The sequence below is a fragment of the Solea solea genome, chromosome 5 (genome assembly GCF_958295425.1).
Source record: "Solea solea chromosome 5, fSolSol10.1, whole genome shotgun sequence".
Taxonomy (NCBI): domain Eukaryota; kingdom Metazoa; phylum Chordata; class Actinopteri; order Pleuronectiformes; family Soleidae; genus Solea; species Solea solea.
The window spans coordinates 18368325-18393205 of record NC_081138.1 but is presented as its reverse complement, the minus strand read 5'-3'; the positions used below and the strand labels follow the sequence as shown (position 1 = coordinate 18393205).

The following is a 24881-nucleotide window of genomic DNA, read 5'->3' as shown; positions in this document are numbered from 1 at the left end:
ATAAAGGAAAACAGAGAGTGTAACATGACAAATAAATTTCATCCTGCTGGAGTCTTTTCTTCCTACTCCCCCCAAAAAAGAAAAAAAAAAAATCAGTGTTGATGAGTTTGTAGCATTTTGAAATATTCATGCTAAAATACGTAATAGCAGGAAAACAAACACGGAGGAAGAGTCTGACCACTTGAGTTAAGAGAAGCTGCTGTGATGCCTGTAAGCATGATGTTTTCTATGGCTGTATTCCTGAAAGATGTTTTCATGCAGCAGCTCATCATTTTCTTTGACACAGCGTAGTTACTCAAGGCGCTAAAATGGTCTAAAAACATTAATGGTGTGAAAATACAGCGCTCTCTCACTCTTCCCCCACTCTGACTGCCTCCCTCCATCTCAGGCAGTGTCTCTTTTTGGTGTTTTAATACATTTTCACCCCTCAGCTCTCGCCTTTTTTTTTTTATTATTATTAAATTAATAAATAACTGAATTCCCCATCCTCTTCTGGGCCTCAACACAGGCTTTGAAAATAATGTACACAAACATAACAATCGGCAAACGGGAGGAGCGACAATGTTGTTTACAGGAGGAAAAAGGATAGCGGAAGGGGGGAAAAAAAACAGGGAAGAGGAAGAAATAATCACAGCGTGTGTTTCCATCTCTGCACCTATTTTAATTGCGTAGAAATCAAGAAAGCTCGGAGAATTGCCTTCAGTATATGCAGATGCACTTTGATGCTGTCACTCACACAGTGTGGGGCTTTTGGTGAGGCAGTGTCTGGTGCACTGGAGGCTCATGACCACACTTGGCAAACGGGAGCCATTAAAATTCTGGGTACCTCAGTCTCTCTTTGCCCCTCTCCCTCTCTCCCCCTTTTCACCCACTACAATTCACGTGGTACTTTAGATAACACCTCTGCTGACTGGTTCTTGTCGTGTCAGTGGAGTCGGCAGTCGCGCACGGAGAATCTACATTCACCAGGATGTAGATTCTGCTTACAATGATAGCATATGTCTGCTTAAATAAATGAAACATCAGTTATTCAAAACACTTTATCATTACGTTAATGTACAATTCACTGCAAAGCAAAGCAATAGATGTCGCATCTTCTGCAATACTGTTACTTTGCTAATTAAAGATAGGGGAAAAACCTTTTATCTTATTTGTTGAAAACCCTTTTCATGTTCCAATAGCCATGAACAAATAAAGAAAACAGCTGTTGTCTGTAGCCCTTGTGATATTGTAATAAATTGACCAATTATTAGCTGGCATATACATGTCTGTGACTTACTGACCTATGCACGCACTGTGCCTGTACATTTGGTTAAAAACCTGCATGTGCAATATAAAGATACAGCATCCATGTGCAACAGACAGACAGGGTGACACTTACAAAGAGGATGACACTTCCACTCTGCTGCCCACTCCTCTGCATGGCCACACTTCCTCTCTCTGCCTTGAAGAGTCCCAGTGACATCCTCCATGCACATTGGGTGTCACAGCCGACGAATGACTAGCTTTAGTAATACCATGCCATTTCCCTTTCTCACACTGACCTGTCACACACACACACACACACACACACACACCATGCCCTCCTGGCCTGCAGGGCCTTACTGCCTTTGGCCTGGGATTAACACACACACACACACACACACACATACATAGACACACCATGGGGAGCATGCACATATTCACACACACACGCTCACACAAGTACAAACATTGCTCTCTCTTTCGTTGTGTGATTTACTCTCAGTGTGAAACTGTGCTGCCAGTTACAATCCCCCAACCGGCAGACTCCAGGAGCCTCTCTCCTGGGCTAAGTGAGTAACTCACCTAGATTGGATTCACACAGAATGGAAAAGGTCACAGCATAAAGCTCTACAGCCTTACACGTTAGTTCCCACCGTTTCTTTGTAAGCTTTATATTTTTAGGTTATATAAGTATGACGTTCATTGTAACTAGATGTCACTCCAGCGCCGGTATCACATATGAAATCAAACTGCTAAAATGGACTGATTTTTCTGAGCATCATGGATACTGTATATGATATTTTAGTTTTGGCAAACTGCTATGCGGCAAAAAAAACAACCTAAAAACTAAAAAAGAGCAGCATCTACAATTCAAAAACAGTGTCATCAAATTAAAGCAATAAAAAAAACATAATTTCTGTAGAGCTTTTCTGAAATGGAGAGAGGGCCTCAATTGCCTACTGCACCTTTAATGAGTTAACCAATAATAATAAAATACTAGTATTTTCACTTGCCAAAAATCTGGTGATTCTGTCAGCTTTCATTTTGCTTTACAGACTCTTGAACCGGAATAAATGCTGCAAAAATATATGAATCATGAATGATAAATGTGTTGTGTAATCTGCATTTAAATGTAGTTTAAAGATATCATCACTCGTTAATGGCGAGTGAACTGTCAACTGACTTATTTCCCGTTCCTTTGGGGCCCAAAAATCTTTACCATAGACTCTCGTTATAAAGGGAGCATGCGCAGTATGGAAAGATCCGAAAGATAAGAAAATTCTGGGGTGCAGAAATTAGCGCCCAAAGACCGCCCACAACCGAGCTGACAGTCCCAGATAACCGGATATAAACGTCTTACTCCATGTAACTACCGGGACACGGTCTTGTGCGCAGCTGCAGATCTGGCAGCGTGTGCATGTCTCTCACTCCCTCTCTCACTCCCTGTCTCTCTCTCTCTCTCCCCCCCCCTTTCTCACAGCTCAGAACAGCGATCATGTCTGATCTTTAATCGATCACCCACCACTTCGATCCGCATCAGCTGTTTTTTGTCCCTTGATCCGCGTAGTGCTTTTTTTCCCTCTTTTCATTAAAACACGCCCACTACCCCACTCACCCCAACATGTTTTATCACCAGCCGCCACTGGATGTGACTGCTGTAAATATGTGCAACAAAAGGTACATGAAGTCCTGCATGCACCTGCAGCCCTGAGCTGTGTGCTGTGCCCAAGCTGTTTCCAACAATAGTTATTAGAATGACAGCCAGGAAATGATCATGATCAGCCTATTGCTGTTTTCTTTACATCCCATTGATTGGAGAACAAAGTGGAGAAGGAACAAAAATCAAGCAAGAAACGCTACCCCCCACTGCAGCGCCACAACAAATGGAATATTCACGAAAGGGGGAAACAGAAAGAAAAAAAAAAGAATATCTCGCACAAATAATTGAAGACTTGCAAATATGAAATGCACCACACTCTTAAGAGTCAGAATTAGCTCCCAGTTTGAGCTTGTTTAGATTTCTGGAGGGAATGTAGGCCCGCCTGGAGTCTGGAGGGTTCTGAAATTAAGCCTGTGGCAGAATATACTTTAGAGGAAATTAAAGCTCTACCAGCAATGGAGAGCACTTTTCATTCTTATCACTGCTCATGTATTAGAGTTCATTTGCAAAAGCACATTAATGCCTCTGGTCAAATCTAGCACTCTTCTGTTTCACCTTTAAATCTCTCATAAATCTCAGAGTGTCCCCTCTTCTGCCAGTGTCACTGCAGAGAGCCATACTTTTTCAATTTCTGGAGTGAGAAAAGGACAGGGGGTAAAAAGCCTCTTCCAGTATTACATCTTTTCTACTTTATTACCAGTCTTCGGGGAAAATGGGGGCAGCTTTGCAGCCTGGCTATCTGTTTACATTTTCTTTACAAGACTATATTGGAATTATAATTGTGTTCTATGGCGCCTTCTTTTGGTGCCTTGCTCTGTTTAAAGGTCCTGTGGACCTGGGGAGATGAAGAAAAATGGGCCCCTTTTGAAGGATTCGATTACTGAGAGAGAAAATGCAGCTGCACACTGGACCTTTTTTCTTTTCCTCCTTTCTGCTTTTCCTCCAGGTGCCAATCTCCCGGGGATGCTCAATATTAGAACTGCAGTGGTGCTGATGCAAACATGCCAGCATCAGCGTGCTAGGAAATCATTTTTTTAAGGTGGAAAGAGACAAAAGAAAATACATTAAATATGAGATGAATCATTATGAATCAGTCTCTTTGGTCAAGGTAAGTCCAAGTGCTATGCTGAAAAGAGAATCCTGTATTGAAACATGATGTCCACTGGAATTAACTAATGTTGAAAACATCTCATTGTACATGCGGGAAGTGCCGATTGAGCCATGTCTGCTTGATTAAAGAAAACTACTACCCCCCCCCAGTTCCACAATGTTAAGATAAAGAGTCTTTATCACTAGTCACAACAAACTGTTACATGCAGGTAACATAAACAGAGCATGAATACTCCATCACAATATGGATAATTGCATATATTCCCGCAGTTTGGGCTACATTGCGTAGTGCAGTGAAGTGAGACAGTGAATTTGTATCCTTAACAATGTTGGAATTAATTAAAATGCACAGCCACGAGCCCAGAGTGCAACCACAGGTGGTGGTGAAAGGAGCGCAGTGTGAACAGCCTTGATGAGTGCAAGCCCCCATAACTCATGTCCATTTAGCTGATGAGTTCTAATTTTATTATTGTTATTCTTGTTATTTTTTTTGCCACTACTTCAATGAGATGACATTGCTATTTTATGCCACAATTTCCTGTGTATCATTGTGTCAATAAGTAATTACTTGCTTGGCAAATAGCTGTGCAAAATGTTCATCGGAGGGTAGAAGATCCATATCATTTGTTCATTTGCATAATGCAAATGACTCCACAGAGGGGAAAAAAAAACAACAACTTTGCTGCCATCACTGGCAGTTGGTTACCAGCCCTGCTGCTGGAAAACTGTCTTTACTACAGAGCGACACAGAGGTCTACAGCTTCTTTTTTTTGTTGCTGTGAGAAGCAGGAAAATACACTGAAGCTAAAGACTGGTGCAACATTTTTTTGTTGCTGTCGTTTTTCAGCTTGTGGTTGAACAAAAAAAAACAACAAAAAAAAAACATTTGACAAGTGGCATAGAAGTTTGTGAGTTGCCGTCCATTTGTTGCAGCTCAGACATTAGCAAAGGATGAGCTCTCTGCCACTCCATTAGGCTTTCCCCTGATAGAGTAACACCATTCTAACCCCCTGTTTACTTAATATGCAGGATCCGGCCTTGTCTGTTTGTTTCCAATCAACTGATAAGACGAAAGGCCTTTTCTACGGCCCCTGGAGGATGAAAACCAAACTCCTAATGGTCATTAGTAGCAATTATGTTCCGTAACAGGCACATCCCCCTCTCTGCTTCTGCTGTGTTGGCTGCTTAGGTATGAGTGGATCCAATGTAGTCACTGGGGACCCTGAATCCAGCTCTAAAGTGTCTCAGGATACACTTTAAGCCTCAGCTGAGGCTGACCGTGTTTCTGTTGATGAAAAAGTGTGATTTCCTGGTGTAATTAGAATAACTTGTTTTCCACTTATGTATACTGTACACAATGTAGTGAGTGTTCTTTTTTTTTGTCTGCACTGAAAGCATTGTAAGGCCACACAGTTGGTGTAGTGATTAGGTAAATTGGACACTCTAAAATGTCCATAGGTGTGACTGTGAGAGTGAATGGGTGTTTGTCTCTATGTGTGGTCCTGCGATGGACTGGTGAACTGTCCAGGGTGTACCCCGCCTATCACCCTATGCCAGCTGAGATTGGCACAGCAAAAGCGTTAGATAATGGACGGATGGATGAAAGCATTGTTACAGCTTTGATTGCTTGATGACTGAAATATTCCTGTTCTTCTCTGCTGCGAAAGAATTATAAACACAGCTCTCCGGATTTACTGTAATTGTGGCATAGTCAAAGGCATCTCGAGGACACGACATGAAGCTATAGTGTAAGTCCATCCATGCGGCAGCACCTCCCAATTAGCTAACTCAGCTCCTTTGCCACAGGATTCAGAAGACGTGTGATTTTTATGCAAAACCGCAGAGATCAAACAGCCTTTGCCCTAATCCCCGGAGTCAAACCTGGGTAGTGTGATCCTTATCGACAAATGCTGAGCCCGTGCAGAACACCATCCAATTACGTATGCACAGAGACCTTTTTGACATGCATTCTCCCTCTGCTCTAGTGATGCAACAAAGACAGGAATCCCGCTCCTACTTTTTTATTGAAAATTTCAGCACACATGCTGTGTGCTGAAATCCTCCTCGATCCAATCGGAATTCTAATATATTACAGCACATTCGGGTGTTTTAGCTCCGTTAAATCCCTCCATCCTACTTTCGCCTGCGTGTTGGACTGGGTGTAAGCCCTTTATGAATCCCTGGAGATCATATCTAAGAAGCGGATGAATAGCCGGATAAAAACTATAAGATTATACATATTATTGTTGTTGTTGTTGAGTTAAACCTGCATATAAATGAAACCAACATCACACACTGAGGACTATAAGAATAAAGACACAAAGAGTAGTCGCACTGAAGTGCAGGCATGCAGGCACACACACTTGCATAGAGGTGACAAGGAAGGCCAGTCAGAAAACTAATAAAGAGCCAGAGTGCTGCTGTGGTGCGGTAATTACGTATCCCAGAATAATAACACTCACACACTCTCGCACACGCACACACACACACACACACACACACACAATGTATTAAAACAAAAACTGGGCATCAAGAAAGAAGAAAAGGTCATCAAGACAGATTTAGCACATATTATGTGCACACATGCACCGACGGCTATGCATGTGCATATGTGCGTGCGCAGGCCTACAGCCACACAAAAACAGATAATGTCATGTTTTCTTATCTGGCCACTCAATGAGATACATAGACAATGTGTGTTTGCCCGTGCGCCTGTGTTTATGTGGCTGCCTGTACTGTGTGTGTGGAGCGAGACACTGATAAACATGCCACATCTTGGCAAGTGGTTATTCAAGCGGGTGCTGGCTCTGTTAACACCGGGAGTGTGCCACAGATTGAGATGGAGGGAAATGAGGACCTGCGTGTCTGTTTCCATCCAGATGGAGGATACAATGGTTTTGGGGGTTGGCCCAGGTCATTTCCTGGCTATGGCAAACCATTCAAAGATCTGAGGAGGCATTCAAATATTGCTGCCTCACTGCAGCTGCTCCTCTTCAGCTAAGAGCAACAATGCAGCTTCGCGATGCAGATGAAACGCAGAATGTAACAAAAAAAAAGAAATGGCATGGTGCCATTTGGCATAGCGTTCCTCTTCTTGGAGGCTAGAAGTCATCTCATGAGGGGGTTTCCCGCTTAGACACGGCTCGTTGAATTTTTGTTAAATCTAAAGTCTTTTTACTTCTTAGTTCCACTGCTCAGTATCTAAAAATAATTCATTCACATGACAGTATTGTGGACAGTTTGGAGTTTATCGATTTTGAATTATGTGCATCATTCAAATGGCATTATTAACTGTGTTCTCTTAAAAGAGACAATTGCATCAAGCACTTATTTTTAATACTTACTCGATAACAGTGGTGAGGTTCATAGCTAGTGAGGCACTGTCGGATTTACAAATAGAAATTAACCCAAAAGAGCACTATAAACATCATTCCATTGATAACAGATAATGAGTTAATGTTATGCATCTCATATGTTTCACTAATATTACATAATAACTGTAAGCTGTAACACCTGCACACTATAACTTTATGGCAAGTAAGTTGGACACCAAGTCTACTCATGGTATTATTTGAAAACAAAGGCTATAAATGCAATTGTTAGACACACACACACACACACACACACACCTCCTCAATTTGTCCTTGCTGGGTCTTGTGGGTCTCCTCTCTCCTCTGTCCTCCTCCTCCTCTGAATCCACCTGAATACTTGCACATGTGTCACCCCGACAGCCCCCGGTGCACTCGATGGGACTGCTTCTGCACTTAATGATGATGATGACGTCGTCGCCGACGGCCCTGCACCCGCGGAACTTGTTGTATCGGTTTCTTTCTTCACTTTTGTAATGTAACTGTATTTCAATAAAGTTGTTTAAAAAAAAAAAAAAAAAAAAAAAAAGGAACTTGTTGTATCGGCAAATAGATAGCGCCCCCTTACGCTTTTTATCCATAATTCGTTCGTTCGCTCCAACTCCGCCGTTACGCCATAACTCAAATAGCAACATTTGATTACCTCGGAAGGAAGGAGGGAGGATAAGGAGGGAGGGGAGGGCTGAGAGCTTTCATTGGACGAGCTCAATGTCCTTCAAGAAACTCAACCTGATGGCCAGTCCATGCCTGCTCACAGCGCCCTCTGCCTTGAGTCAGGCGTAACTGTTTGCCTCACCGAGTGACTTTTTCTGCTGTTTCATAACTAATCTGCGAGCCTAAACGCGTTAGTTTTATTTTGGATATACAGAAGGACAGCGACACATTTGTTTGTGAGGTATTACCATAGGATAACACTACTCACCGAGCGGCACAGCAAGGTGCTGCCTCACGACGCGTCTCCTCCATGTATTTGAACGGGACATTATTAATTGTAAAGATTTTTTTATTACTGGATGCATACGGAATACATACCAGATGACAAATATTAAAATGTATTATATTTTATAATCAACTTCTCTTTTTCTTTTCAAGATTGACTGCACGTCACTGCTCCATAACCATAACACTTTTAAAATTAACAAGTCTATAAGGCCACCTTCAGCTCCCTTTGACCCCAAACAGGAACAGCTTATGTTTTGTTTTTTTTCCATTGACACAGTAATTTATGCATTCAGACATAATCAATGGTTTTTTAAGTGTAGGAAAAGCAAGCTACACTTACTCTCACCTGCTTCTTGGTCCTCTCTTAAGAGGTCTGCCCCCAAAACACTGGACATCACTGTCTGTAGTGGATGTCTGTGAACCAACGTTTGGCTACCATCACTGAGGAGGTGCGGGCAGGTAAGTGCACGGTTAAGCGGACCGCTCAGTGACAGACAGTAACTCCAGCCAGTGGTTAGCTCTATTTTTTGCCTTTTTCTAAATAAGTACATTGATTGATGGCTTTTTGACATGAAGAGGATTTCAACAAATTAGATCAAAGGTGTTGTAGAAACAAACAATATAGCTTTAAAAGTTGTAGATTTCTCTTTTCCCAAAGTTTACTGACAATGCTTTCGTTCTGATATTTTATTTATTAGCCAGCAATGGATGTGCTATTTCCATTAGTTGTCTCCTGTAGTTACAAATATAATTCCATTGGTGCCAGTGACTCAGCAGGTGTTTTATGTGCCAGAATTGGAACGAGCAGGAATCACTGCCATCAACAAAGTAGATTTCCACTTTCTGAGAAGAAACAAACTATACAGCACAAATATTCCAAAGGTGCTTAATTGGTAATGGTGCATAACAGCAGCTATATACTACGCTTGTATCAACTTACTTTATATATTAAGTATGATGTTCACAGTAGGGCGCGGAGGGGGCAAATATCGGCCTTCTGCTGCCATGGGTGCGAGTGTGCGGTGGTATGCCGAAATATTCATCATCAAATGTTGAGCAATAGAACTGCACAGCACTGCTACAGTCAAATACTTTGATCACGAACTGTTCACACGCCCCTAATATCCAGCAGCTCAGCCTTTCATCAAACTCATCTGTTTTTGCATTATACTAACTGGATGTTCTATTATTTATAATAGGAAACTTTTTTCCCCCCCCCCCTTTTTACTTGAAGCTCTGCATTTTATTAAAAGACAATAGAGGAGGCCGAGTGTTAGCAAAGATTTGTTAATATTTTATCAGATAGACCATCAGTGCATGTCCAGTCCACGAGCAGAACAACACGCCGCGGTGGCCAGGATAAAGGCAATTAACTAGACTTCGATAACAGACAGCTTCTAGCCTCTAAAAGCTTGTCACATGTTTCTGGCATCCTCCGCTGAGTGTCCCTGAACACCTCATTCTGTTGCCATCGAGAGAGGAGAGAGCAGCTGAGAGAAACACAATATAACGTGCTGTGTCCCTCATTGTGCACATGGCTTGCATACTCCGTGGATTCTTTGAGAACAATTTCAACATCCTGCACGCTCAGCCCTGATTCCCATTAAGCATTCATAATTCATCTGGATTTTATATTATAACGTTTTGAATTTTTTATGCACCCCCCTCTTCTCCACATTACACCCTCTTTTCTGATCTGATAGGGGGGGAAAAAGAAGAAATAATCAAATATTGGAGTAGTAAAAAAAAAGAGTGTCTCTTTCACATACACAAAGACATGTGTGTCTTTGCTATCCTAGTTGTTACATCCAGTGTTACATCCTGACTTTTTTTTTTTTCTTCCCTTGAAGTTAATTCATTTATGAGGCCGAGGCTGGATGTCTCATAAGTTCCTTGGAGAGACAAATACAAGGAAGAGGTATTATTAGAGGGATACAGGTGTCTCCACAGGTATGCTCTGAGTGTGGGTGTTGCCCAATTATGTACCCACTCTCCTCCCTTGGCTTTTATTTCAGCTTTTTTTGTTCTTCCTGCAGAAGGGATCATTAAACCAAAAGAATTCATTTGTGAGAAAGGTCAATGCCACAGTCTGTTAGCACACAGATACCAGAGTTTAGAACGGTTGCATTGAGAATGAGAGAGAGTGAAAAGAGAGAGAGAACCATGCTGAATGGAGCCATTGTTGTTGTTTTGTTGTTTTTTTTTACTGTCAACTCAGCGATTGAGGTGAGCACTCAACTGTCTTCTGCTCGGTATAGTGATGATAATTATAATCTTTTAAACCAGTTATAGGAAAAGACACTGATTTTTAAATAAATGTCACATCCACTGTTTACGGAGGCTGCTGTGTTGTTATTATGTTGTTGAAATGGGAGGATGCAAGGAAGGAGTGGAGAAGGAAAGTCAGGAGGCGGAGGAAGAGGATTGAAGACTGTCATCTTTTAAGTGCCAGAAATAGGCACTTGCAGCACTCCCCCTCCATCCAAAACTCTCTCCCCATTGTTTCTTCCTATCCATGCAGCCAAATGCACATACAGTACACTCGCACAATAACAACATCCATTCCTAACAAGATTACTCCAGCAGTCCCAGTTTGGCTGATGGGACGTGCATGGGAGCAGAGGCACAGGGATAAGCCGCCTGCAGCTGCGTGCAGCATTTCATATATACACTAGGAGAGGAGCCGCCCAGGGAGTTGAGCCAAACACTGAGCCCACAAGAGCACACTGGCACAAGGAAACTGGAATCTTTGCTTTGCTGCTGCTACTGCTGCTGCTGCTGTGGCTTGTGCCTGCAACCACGATATAAGAGGCAAGGGCAAATTAGCAGGTTTCAGATAATCATAATCTTTTGATTTGAATAATCAGATTTGAACAACTGTAACCTCATTCACTGGTTGGCCAGCAGTGTTTGACTGAAAATGCCACAGATTCAGTAAGTAAGAAGAAATGCCCGACACCAGGCTCTTTAATTTTACCTTCATTTTGTCATCTATTACAGCCTGCTGAAATTGTGATTACACATGAGCTGGCGTTTTGTCTGAGAAATCAACAATCATCTAAATGTCAGCATAGCACAAAAGCCAAGGGGATTACGCCTGTGCATGCGTCTCTCGCTGCTGCGAAACATGTATCATCCAAACAAAAAGTACTCCCTTATTTTAAAAAAACACACTACACTAATCTAGCCAAAGTAGCACACAAGCCATGCTTTTGAGGTGAGCTGCTTTAATTCCTATAAATGAGTTAGAGCAAAGTTCAAGGCAGAGTGCCAGAAAATTTAGCCTGCTAAGCGCTCTACCTCCGCACATCCAGCCCAGGCCAACCCAGGGAGCACGAGGGCAGGCAGAGGAGAGGAGGGGGAGGAAGGAAAGCAGTTTAGAGGAAGAGAAGGAGAGTTCGACTTAATGATTTGCACTCTAAGACTTTGACACCACTGACTGACAAACACTGACATGGGAAAGAGGTAATCTTGGCGATGCAGTCCAAGGTGAAACCACAAATGGGCCATTTGCTTTGAATTACCACTGATGTAGAAGCTCAGGAAAGCAGGCCCCCATGTGAGCTATTCACTGTACAACATGGATTTAATGATTCTGAGCCACAGATGTGAGTGATGGCAGCAAGCTTGTTATTTTGCTCAGGGACTCTGAAGCCGTGTGAATGGATGTGCTTTCCTGTTAAATTATTATTGCAGCTGATGCATGTACACAGGAGAGCTTACAGGGATGGCGGACGAGACGCGTCATGTGCCTCCTTATGATTCACTGAACACAGAACAGAAACATGATTTCATCTCCCTCATGAAAATACACTATGTGATTTAGTGCAGGGCCGTCGCCGGGCAAGACGGGGGCTTGTAATCTGCCTCGTGTTCAGAAGTGATTTAAAACACGTAAAGAAAGAAATAGAATGAGCAATATCTGACAATTGACACATCTGCCAATGGCAAACTGTCAGTGTTCACTGCATTAAATGATCACTGACAGAGTGGTTAAAGAAATACCTAGCAATAACACTTAGGATACATGCAGTGCCAATGCATTTGCTGGAAAAGTAATAATGTCAGCGAGGTGGTAACCTGTAAATATGAAATACCACAGATGTGAGACTGCAATTTCTACTTATAACACAGATACTGCACTTTAGTGAGGAATCTTTCACAAATATGGCCATGCTGACACCCCTGCAAATGTTTGCAAAGACTCACCAGCTATAAACCCTCGTGGATATGCTGTATTTACTGTTGCCCATATAGCCCTCGTGTCTAAATATGCTCCATCCATGGCTGTGTCTGCTCATCTCAATCTGATCCGCAACACTCCCATGTGGACCGTGCTGTATGACGCACGCACACACACACACACACACATAACACAGTTTGTTAATGGGAACCGGGATGACAACACAAATCCGTAGACAACCTGTCAAGCTCTTCGAGGGCAGCACTAATGTGATCTCACAGCTCTATCAGAGCCACTGCTGGGCCCAGTGTTTTATTGCAGACCGGGAGGGACAGACACAGGAAGAGATTGGAAAGGAGGAGGGAGAGTGTGACCATGGCCCATTGATATAATGGCCCTGCCGGCATCAGTGATATACTGTACAGGTAAGCCTTAGGGGAAGAGAGGAACGCAGTAACAGAGCAGGAAAGGGTGGGGGAAGAAGCAGAGGACAAAGAAGCGTTAGTGTGTGTTTCTTTTTTTTCTTCTTCTAAATTACACAAGAGGAGGGAATGGAGATCTAAGGGCTGAGAGACAGAGGAGCTGCTGCTGCTGCTCGACTGCAGCTCAATATGGATGTTTGTGGTGCTGCCTGAAGAGGGATTACAGAGCTGTATTCCAGGAGATGCTGTGGGTGTGAGAAACCAAACGGATTGAAATTGGGTCCAGCAAACTTTGATGGGCCTTTCCTTTCCTGAATTTAACGACAGCCTTTTTCCTCTTGCATAAAGCACGGGGGGACTCGCGTCTGACATCCGCTACAGTCGAGAATTTATTATACCCAAGCCAATTCTTCTAATTTGTGTGTCATAATGGCTATCAATCACAGGCAGTAATTCGGCTAATAATCTCGTTAACTCCCACTCCTCGTCCATCAATCAAAAATCAAGTCCTATATCTGCTCAATTCCTGGAGCTGGAGTGTATGCAGATTAAGCTTGGGGATCCTCGCTAATCAGAGGATACGTAAGCATGACTCAGTCAAGAGGGGGGGATCAGCCTTTGATGTGCTGTAAACCAGCAACAGTGGGTTGTTCTGGCAGGACTAGGGAGTCTCACCCATTCATGACTAAACCTCTCCTTAGCTGTGCCTTGCATCGCTACAGCCAAACTCTGGGAGAAATTTTAACAGCGTCATCGTAATATACCCCATCAGCCTTGGAGGCGAGCTTACATGGGCCCAAGAGTCACTCTCTCCATAATCACCCCATCACAGGGAGCGCTGGAGAGGTGGAGAGGTGGAGGTAGGGAACAGAGACAGAGAAAGGCAATCCAGCTGAGCAGAAGCAGCTTGCATCAGTATTTATAGACCGATGTCCCACATCTTGTACTTGCAGTCTAAAGTGTAGAAAGCGATAAAAGCAGCAAAAAGGTCTGAAGTGATCTGGGAAAATCATCTCAGATAAAAGCTGATGTTCGCAGGTCCAGATCAAAAAAAAAAAAAGAAGGAAAAGCTGTGATGTTTTCACAAACACCATTCAGTAGTTAAATATAGTAGAGGTTCTTCATGCGATGACTACACTGAACCAGGGAAGATAAACTGATCTCTCTACCTGTAAAGAAAAAGCTGAAAGAAGGATTGAACCATTTGAGGCAGTAGAAAAATGTATGTGTGTACGAAGACATTATTTATATTGCAAAAAGACCTTCTCTGCGAGCGAAAAAACCCTGCAGACTTACATTACATCACCTATCAGATATGATGGAGCCCATTCTTGTTCGGAATCCTGTCAAACAGCTTGTTTAGAGGAATGAAGCTTTGTATTCTTCCTTAAGCACATTATTTTTCCTCCAGCGAACATATCTATTGTCTTTTCTGAATCAATAATCAAAGCCTTTTTTCTCTGTGTGTCACTGTCAGTTCTTTGCAATCTTGCAGTTCAGCCTGAATTGATGAATATTAATGGTTGATTATCAATTCCCTCTGTGGAAAAACGCATACGAAGCTGTGGCAGATTAAAGTGTTTGGCAATGGGATGAGGGATCAGTCAATTTACCACATCTGCATTACAATTCAAAGGACTTCATTCCATTCAATCCATCATTATTACACATCATATGCAAGCTGATGTGAGGGAGGTAAAGGAGTGTGGAAAAGTAACGTCCAAGGCAGTGAGACATTTCTTCACTAACTTGTCACCAGTCTGTCTTGCTCTACAAAGAAAACACATTCTGATTTCTCTTTGGTGCAAAAACAACAATTTGTTCACTGTCTGTCTTTTGTTCAGAGGCAATGTTTTGTCTTTAATGGCCTGATTTAAATGAGTTGCTGTTTGAATAATTGAAATGACTTTGATGGAAAATGCTAAACTTTTTCGGGAGCTGACGTATCGCAGAAAGTTCAAAATGAAGAAAAGAGATTCCAGTCACTTTAGATCTAGAACTCATTTAATTTTAAAACTTGGGCCACACGTTTTCCATTACAGTCGTGTAATGGCAGCTCAAGAGCTGCTTTACCTACAATTACCCTCTCCTTGCCTTGCCTTGCAGTGGTCTGCACGAGAGTCTTGACCTGCTCGAGTGCCGTATCCCACTAGTGAACAATGGGAAAACATGCATCACCTACATCTGTGTGAGTCTCTGTGAACGATGTGCTCCGGCCTATCTACCTTCACAATTGCTAATTAGTGGTTATTTCTGAACCGTCTCTGGCTCATGATGAGTAATCCTAAAATCCCTTCCAACACAATGTTCATTCTGAGCTACAGCTGAGCAACAAGCTTTCACAGCTGTCTCCTCTGCTTCACTTTAACAGGTACCGCATGCCTGCCTCCCCGGGACTGACGGGGGCTGACGAACACAACACTCAATGAATCACAATGTCACGAAACAATGTGCAGAACAAGAACAGCAAAAGGGAAGGGTGCTGTCACGACTTGTGGTCATCCTTCTCACTCTTCCCCACCTCTTCCTTCCTTCCCTCACCCTCCTTCCTCCCGCTTTCCGACATTTATGCTAATAGTCTGCTGAGAGGGAACACTGAGAATGGCGCACCGTTAAAAATCGATGGCACAATCTCTCTCCGTCCCTTTCATTAACACTATCTCTCACTCAAAGTCCCAGTGTTGGTGTAGTTGAGGGGAGCCCGGTCAGTGACACAGATTGGGGATGCAACTATAATAAACCTCAGAGGGCACCCGCAATAAAAAATTACGAAAACTATGGGATGGAAAGATTCCAGTTTTGGCCCGACCTTCCTTGACGATCAGCCCACAACCACAGATGCATGCGGCCTCACACAGAAGAGGAATATAGACAGAGATCTGTTTGACCCATTTTAATCACACCTCCCACCCATTTGATTCATTTCTTCATTAAGTATGAGAAACACGGAGAAAGGAGAAAAAAAAAATAGTCAGAGAGACTGACAGGATGAACAATTTATATTCTTACAACCAATACAGTCCCATCTTGGTTTAACATAGGACTTATCTTAGCTCTGCCAGGCATACTCATGAGCACTTAACCTTGCAGTGAACACAACCCATCATCATCACCTCACAAAAGGCTAGCCGCATTTGTCTCACCCATTGCTGCCTGCTTAACACCACCCTGCTTCCGAAACCTCATATTGTCCTTCAACGGAAAAGTGCTTGCACCTATAAATGACCCAATATCCATTCTCAAGTTTGCTGCAGAATATTTCCTTCATGAATGAGAACAGCTTGATTCTGTGCCACCGATTGTCTGTTGACAGTCTGCAGAACACTCCATGCTCCAGCCAGAGGCACACAGCACATTTAGAGCAAAGGTGCAAAACTCCAAACTCCATTGTCAGTGTGCTCCTACTCTCTCGCTTGCCTTATGACTGTGAAGCATTAATTCTCCATTCATCAAAACGTTGTCTTCTTATTTATAAGGAAGGTTAAATATATATATATATGAATAAATTACAGTGTGGCTGTCAAATCATTAAAGCTCAGTATCTCACACCTGCAATCTAACCTTCAAATACCAAGCTCAAATCTGCTCATTGTGGCCCTTGTGAGTGTTTGTTCCAGCATTCTGATGAGCAGCCATTGTCAAATCTTGCAGAGATTGACTCACTCGAAAAAAATATGTATTACCTAACAGCATTTTTGTGTTTGTATGGTATTTAGAAAACACCCGTGAAACTCCCACATGGTGGCACAAAGAAGAATAAGTAGTGATGTTTAAAATATAAACTTGGCCACATGTAAATTATGTTTCTTGTGGAATAAAAAATCTTGCCTTTTTTTTCCAAGTGCTGACAGGTGAATTTAAAAAAACAAAACAATGGTATTGTGTCTCATACCCACCAATTATCAAATATTAGCCACCAAAACAATGTTTGCAAAACCTCTTAGTGAACAAGCTCAAATATTGTGCTTGATGGCCTGCATTCCTGTCCATGCCAGAGTGGCTGGGTGATATTCTAGAGGGAGGGAGGTGAACATTGCTGCCATGCTGACTCTGCCCAGGTGAGTCCCAGCAATGAGCTGTGAACAACCTGCTTTGGCCGGGCTGGTCATCAGCCTCCTCGTCCCCAGAAACATGCCTGACACTTCCACTCCGGCCAGGGAGCAGGTGGCCCACAGCCGCAGAATTAGAGCCGCGATGGTCGCTTAAACAGCCCTATCTTACACTAAGTCATGCCTATGTGGGAAGAAAAGGATGGGGGAGTGTTTGCTGTCATAAATCTGCATTTTGTTTAAAAAAGAAAACAACAACGAACATGAAAATCCATGTTGTAAAGTTTCTTGGACATCCAAAACAGGAAAACGTGTCACTGTCTATATTTGTAGCAAGTTTAATTGTTTCTCCCCACAAACACACACACACACACACACAAAGAAACACACACACACCCACACACACACGCACACACACACACAAAGAAACACACATAACTTGCCTTTCTCTTGTTCCCATATCTCCGTTTCCCCTTGACAACCAAAACCCTCCCACAGCCCATGGGAAGAAAAAAAAATGGTGGGAGCATTCAAATGGCCGAATTAATGTTTCCACATGATAAGCGAGCTTAATATAATGCTGACAATCACAGCACTCACCCTGCCAACCAGAATTGGATCGGGTCCAGAGAATTCCTCCAACACAAACATTTGATTCCAAACCCATCCTCTCTTGGCACGGCTCAGTAATCTTTGTCCTTCGCCAAGACGGCTCGCCACTGCTGCGGACCCACCAGCTTGTATACTTTTGGACTGGCCAATGATAAGAGTCGTAGACACACAGGGAACACACGTAATCCACAGCAGCAGCAAGGACATCCACAGATCCATGAGCATCTCCTCGGACCACTTTGGCATGCTGCCGTTGTATGTTTTGTTTGTTTGTTTATTTGTTTTATGAGACTCTTCTCTCTCACTCGCTGTCTCACCCCCTCCTGAATTAAGATCAACAGCTCCTCAGATAACAAGAAAAGGTTACTTGTGTCCTCTTTGAATGGCAGAGCTTGCATTCATGGTGTGATAAAGGTCACTTGCATGGTATGCCTCCATAGCGTTTGGTTAGGGGGCTGAGGCGCTCAGCGCAGCATCCATTTGGTGTTATTCCGAGAGGGAGACCTGTAAAAGAGCAATCACAATTTGTTAGTTGGTTTTTAAAGTCCTGTAAGGGTTTGTCAGGAGGTGGGGGGGGGGGAGGGAAAATAAAACATTTAAAACCAATCAGACAAGACAGACAGAAAAACAAAAATATAATAAGATAAAAAAAAAGGGATTTTTAAAAAGCAAGACATGAAATCTTGTTTTAGGAAAATAAGTCAAGATGTCAAATGAGCTGTAGCCATAATGGAAGTGAAATTATAATGGTAAAGGTCAAAGGTCAGAGAACAAACCAAGGAGCTGAAAGCACTGTATCCAGGAAGAATGTGTTAAAAATGATGATCATTGCCAGACTGTTCGATTGAGACGATGATTTGACCATGAACATGTGCCAAGAACATGATGAACTTAAAGCATTGGGGAGTATCAGCTGTTCAATCAAGAAAATAGGGAAACATCAGTGCAAAAATAATTCCAAGTCACACACACACACACACACACACACACACACACACACAAAGTAATGCCATACACATACACACACAGGTGCACTCTCATTGAGGGACACGCGGGTTGGACTATAAAAGTGTGTTCACATTTTAGCTCAGGAGAGCACATTTGACTTTTGCTCCACTGCTGTGTAACATGTAAATTGTAAATACAGCTTTTGCCTCGCTTAGGCTGTAAATACTTCACATCTGTCTGCACTGTCAATGATTTTCCCCAGAACACCGTGGCCCCTGATTACTCTCCTCTTTTTTTTTTTTTATTATCCTCCTCAAGATGAAGAAGAAATGGGCATGTCTGTAGTCTGAGGCTATTCAGCCCACAACATCAGATTGCCTTGGTCTAATCTGTTGTTCTCTGGATTATACTGGAAAGATGTTGAACAATTACATCTTCTTTATTATTAATATTTTTGACAGTGTGGTTTGAATGAAATATCTTGTTACAATCGTCATGCGTACATGCATATATACATGCAAGCAATAATTTCAGCCTCAAAACGACAGGCTGCTTGTAGGTGCCCTCTACAATGTCAACAGTGCTGCAGCTCACTGATACAGTGATCCTGAGGAGACAATTTTTGAAAAGGTGTTCATTAAATCAAAAATGTATTATTATGTTATGTTGCATATATTGGCATGCATTTAAATAATATACATCATCAAAATAAATAACCAAATGAAATAAGACTGAGTGAACCTAATGTCAATTGTGACCTTTATTAAAAAAATAATAAAAATAAAAAACAAACAAAAAAAACAACACTTCCTTCTCATCAGCTCGATAGTTTCAGTGTACAACACGCAATAAGATGCATCGTTCACAGTGCACAAACAATAAACAATAAATTAAAATAATGAATAAAAAAAAAACAGACACAGACGTAAGAGCGTGGCTTTGAGTTGTCCTCAACTAAAAGCTAATGCAGCTGGACAGTGGTTTGCTTTCAGCACGTGTGTTCAGTGTTAGTTCTGAGAACTTTTCCACCACGCGCACTGTAGCCATTAGCGGTGTGAAGTATTACATTGTTCCAGCATTGCAATTCCAAGGACAATAAGCTGAAACGTATTCCACCTGAAGGCAGCTGCAACATCATAAAGTGCGGAGAGATCCGAGTGACCGTGCCACTCTCCAACTCTGGGCAACGACCTGAGGACTTTAACGATATTAACAAAAAAATAAAAAAATAAAAAATAAATAAATATATATATATATGTATATGTATACAGTATATACATATACATATGTGTGTGTGTGTACATATTTTTATGCATATAGGTAAAATTGCATAAGAAGGAATTATAAACCTATTAAAATTCAAAAAAAAATTCAAAAAAAATGTAAAAACCCAGCACTGGCACGAAATTGTGATATTTCTCTCCCGCTTTTCGGTGCATTATTAAGTCACAGCTGTGCGTAAGCAAGCGCTTTCAGCACCACAGAGGGAAGGACAGCTCCTCAGCAGAGGCAGCCCGCGCAAACGTCTCAGCAGAAAACCGAGCGCTGTCAGCGGAGGAGCTGTCCAAGGTTACTGGAGCCATTCGTTTTGTTTTTTCTTGTAAAATCATGAACGGTTCCGCAAACTTTAAGACCGCCACTCGTCATTCTACACTTCTGCCGATACAGTAACCCAAAATGTGCCTTATCTCCGAAGTTTCTTTTTTCTTTTTTTACACCCTGTAAGGGTGAAAAACTGTGAGGGTGAAAAAAGTCAGTCAGTCCATCTCGGTGCATTACCTGTGGCACAAGAGCGCATAAGCAATGCCACTGACAGAAAACCTACCCTATTAAATGTATACATATGCTGATGTGCGGGACTTACAGCGCTGACAGAGCCCAGTGAAATGTGAATAAAGGAGGCAGCTTAAGTTGCAGACCTTTCGGGTATAGACCGTGCCGCTCCAAATAATATACGCTCTTGCAAACGCGCCGGAGAAGATGCACTTTAGCCCCGCGACAGAAAAAGAGTGTAAACCCTGTCCCTCTCCTCGCCATACAGCTTTACTATACGACAGTAAAATCTGTTAGGTTTGTATATTATAATGGTGGGCTACACTTACTCGTGAGACTTGCATCCTTCTCCTCTGCTGCATCATTTCACCATTTTTCCCTCCTTCAAAATACGCAAAAAAAAAAGAAAAAGTCCACCGGATTTCATTCGAGGCGACAGAAAAATGTGCCAAAGGCGAGAGGCTAGAAATCCTTCCTGCAATATGTCAAGACGGAGTGACAGTGTGTGAGGTTTCAGGTGGGAGCTCCGACAGGCTTGCTGGCTGACTGGAAAAGTGAGGAGGAGATGGAGGAGAGATGCGCGGTGGCGAAAAGAGCCTCCCCTCCACTGCGCTCACATGGTTTGATGTGCGCGGCTCAACAGGCGCACAAATGAATGCACGCTGCTCCACACCGAAACGGACACGCAGAGGTTATTGTTTCACATCGCTATCGCTGTAGATATGACAGTGGTGAGTGCAGGTACAAAAAATAAATCTCATGTGTGCTGTAGGTTTTTTTTTTTTTTTTTTTTTTCCACTCTAACTCTTCTCTTTGTTGAGGAAAACTCAGTGGTTGGTCTGCACTTCTCTCGATTATTGGTGAGATGAAATTGTATCGGCTGGGAAAGCTCATTTACCTGTCATTTGATATGGTTAAGCAAGAAACAGATACTCACACACACACACATGCACTGCGCTCTGTTGGCACGATGGAATACAAAAAAAAAAAAAAAACCCAGTCAGGCGTCCTCCCTCTCCCTCATACACAGACACCTGTGGTTTATTTGATTTATATCCTTGATATATGAATGCATAGGAGAGGAACCACTGTGACAGAAATGACAAGTAGCTGGGGAAAAAGTTACACAGGTCGTATTAAGGCAGTTAGTGAAAAGGTCATGTTCATCAATCCACAGATGAAATGTGAGTGTGTATGTGTCTGTTGCAAGTGCAGGAAGATTATATGAGTGACAGCAGACAGGGGAAACCCATGCTGTCCTTCCGCGGAGAGAGCCCTCTAGTGTTTGTGTAGCTAGTTGGCAGCAGCGAGGCAGGCAGAGGCCTTTGGGGAGCAGCACTTATCAGCAGAGGATGATCAGCATTCTGGATGACACACACACACATACAGAGGTTAGCACAGCTATTCATCTTAGGACATTGCATTGAGTTCAATTTATTTGGAGAACATAAACATAGCCTTATCCCTAACCTAAAACATTACCAGGTATCACCTAATCCCAACTTTAACCTAACCACATTAGCCCTAAACTTGACCAGTTCCTCAGAAATCAGGTTCTCATTAGACTCATTAGGACAAGGTTTGGTCCCTGTGATGATTACAGGTCCAAACAAGGTCCTAAAAAGGTAGAAGTGCACATATACACACATTTATGAATCATTTAAGCATTGAAGTCGGCCTCCCCCACCCTTTGTTCCAGTGATGTCACTCTCACACCACCTCATGTATCCAGCATACAGCAATTAGTCCTGGTTGAAGAGTGACAGTTTGATTAAGAGCATGTTGTTCCCACCTTCCCACCTTAAAACAACACAACTTCAGGCGTTTGCCTGGTTGAAGCCTTTTGACCCGGGCGTCAGAGATCCTAATTAGCGAAAACATTTAGTCTGCCATTATTTATTCCTGCACCATTTATATTCCTCCCACACTGACTTTGATACTGCAGCTGTGTTTCAGATGGGAATTCTCCAATCATCTTTCTTAAAAGCTTCTGCTGCATAATACATTAGCCTGTAAATGTTGAGTTTCTCCTGCTCAGTATGAATGATCATTTCATTGAAGGTTTGGGAATGTGTGGACAGAGTTAAATCTATAAAAACAAACTCCTCACGGAGCACTGGAGTTAATTCAATGCTATTTCACATTAAATTAAACAGACAAAAAAATGCATGACAGTAAGCGATATTGTCGGCATGGTATAATTACTCTTTAGATCCAGTCTAATGTCGCTCACTCTGTCTCACAGATATGCATTACAACAATGTGTCAAAGTAACAGCCAGAATTCACGCTTTATAATATAGAGTAGCCTGTCATCAAACATGTTGGCGCCGTTCTAATTCATGCTGTTCTCTTTTAAATGTATAGGATAAAAGCAGCATTAACGGGTAACTCTGAAAATATCAAATCATTTAGAATCAAATACATTCCAGTGGGAGGAGCTATGTTTGAATGAGAACTTTCCAGCTTTAAATTAGTGATTTATTTCGCTGCCATGGCCCCTGCCAGTGTTCAAATATCAGATGGCTTTGTAAAAGGCAAAGTAAGTGAAGGGGAAATGGTCTTGAGAACCCATGCATCCTCAATCGATCATTAGTTACTGCTTTGTCAGTGGTATTAATCACAGAGTGAGCACCACGGACACCTCTGAAGCTCCAACGAGCACCACCACCACAGGGACTGTTACACGTGGAGATTTCACTGCCTGCTTTTTCAATTTTTTTCTATGTTATTTGTCTGCTGTCCAATCATTTGAAGCACAAACCTACGGATATTCACACTGGGATATTCTCAGGTCTGTGAGTAAAAATCCTCAAAGACACATTTATGTAAATAACCCCACCAACGTGGCCCCTGTGCCCTAATTTGGCAAAATTTCCAACTCAGCACGTTGCACTCATTCTTGATAAGCAGTCTGCCTTGAAGGTATCACAGTCTAAACAAGCGTAAACTGTTTTTAGCTCAATGTTCCGTCATTAGTTTTATTTTCGTGTCCTTCATTGCTGTCCTCACTGGTGAACCCCTACTCCCCGCTGTACGACCACGAGCTTAATCTTTCCAGGAAGACTCAGCTCATGACTCAAGATCATCTCAGCTTGTATTATACGAACTGTGAGGGGGGAACAAATGCAGCAAGATTATTATCGATATTGTCAGCTGACAATCGGAAACACATTCAATTTGTTCATGACAAAAATAAATGAATATCTAAAACGATATAGTGTCTCGTCATTGTCTTATTAGCAGAAAGTTGGTGCTGGGCTAGGACTGCAAATGTGTTAGTTTCCCATTACTAATTCTCATCTCAGAGACTAGAATGAACACAAAAACCTTTCGTCTCTGCAGTTCTTATACGATAAACTACCAAAAGTCAAGTCTATTTTTCTTAATGGTAACTACATTCTGTCAGTGACCAAGAATGTCGTCTCAATTTTGGCTAATTTCCTTACTGCTTTCAGCATTCCTCTCAATCTTCATCACATGTTCCTCATGAAGCAGTTCGGGGTGTAGGGAGAAGGTGAGGGGCTGTCAAACAAAGGACCCACGGGCCAGAACCAGCCCACCACATGGTTCAATCTGGCCCCCAGGATTGATTTGGGAAAATTCCACATTAGTATGTAATCATAATGTGAAATACTATATTGTTCAGTTCCAGATAGCTTTGACTAAATAGTATGTGCCTTTGTAGATCCATCTGTATGTTGTAATGCACATGTGTAAATGGTAAATTTAGGCATAATATTGTTGAAATTGCACCTATTTTTCTCAAGGAATGTCAGGTTGTTCATCAAAAAATGTACTTCATTAAATGTAAAACAAAGGAAAACATTTGGATTTCTTGTTGTTTATAGGTTATTGTGCTATTATTTCAGTGGTACAGCCCATTTGAGATCAAATTGTGGTGTATTTGGCCCCTGAACTAAACTAACTAACTAAAATAGAGTGGAGTTGTGGCTCCTGATTGGATAAGTAAAGTTTTTGAGCAGCTTTTTGTGTTGATGTTGATGTGTTGAAAATTGTGTGTGAGTAGTTGTGTGCAGATTTAGGCTGTAACCATATCTAAAATATCCATTGCTAAAGAAAGTTTGTTATTGCAGTTCTGATGGAAGTGGGACTATGATGGTGCAGGAGATAAAGGTGGAAGATGTTTGTGACAAGAGGTTCTCTTTTTACCCCCTTTTCTCCTGAACGTATCCCCTTGTCTTGTTTACCAAAACATCAAAATGGCCTATCAGTAAAATGCTTCACAAATTAAGTGTGGCCCTCTACATCTGACAATATTACGTTAACAGTAACAGAGTAACCAGACTGGTTCCCTCATTTTGCTCCTTCAAAACCATAGTGACTGTATTCAGGCAGGTTATATAAAAATAAATAAATAAATAAATAAAAAATAAAATAAAAATGTTGAGCGCTGCTGTGAATGGTTGAAATGTCAAAAATGTGCAAATCACTTCTCACCTCTTTTGAATCATAAAACACATTTAAACGCACACACACACAGTTTAAGTTGCTAAGGCATTTTGGGTGATGTCTGCGCGTGAGCGTGCTTATTATGCATATTTATAAG

General features: G+C 42.1%; 1 protein-coding gene across 3 annotated transcripts in view; it reads right to left on the bottom strand.

The window, feature by feature from the left end:
• Nucleotides 1-24881, bottom strand: part of cdh8 (cadherin 8) — a 238235-nt gene that overhangs the window by 60604 nt on the left and 152750 nt on the right. Inside the window, exons 1-2 of one of the 3 annotated variants that reach the window (XM_058629145.1) lie at nucleotides 20642-20952; nucleotides 17580-18095 (exon numbers count right to left, since the gene is read on the bottom strand). In XM_058629145.1, coding sequence (XP_058485128.1) covers nucleotides 17580-17837 — 258 coding nt within the window. In that variant the 5' untranslated portion in view covers nucleotides 17838-18095; nucleotides 20642-20952. Of the gene's footprint in view, nucleotides 1-17579; nucleotides 18096-20641; nucleotides 20953-24881 lie in introns of those variants that run through there. The other 2 variants (XM_058629143.1, XM_058629144.1) reach the window with 2 other exon arrangements.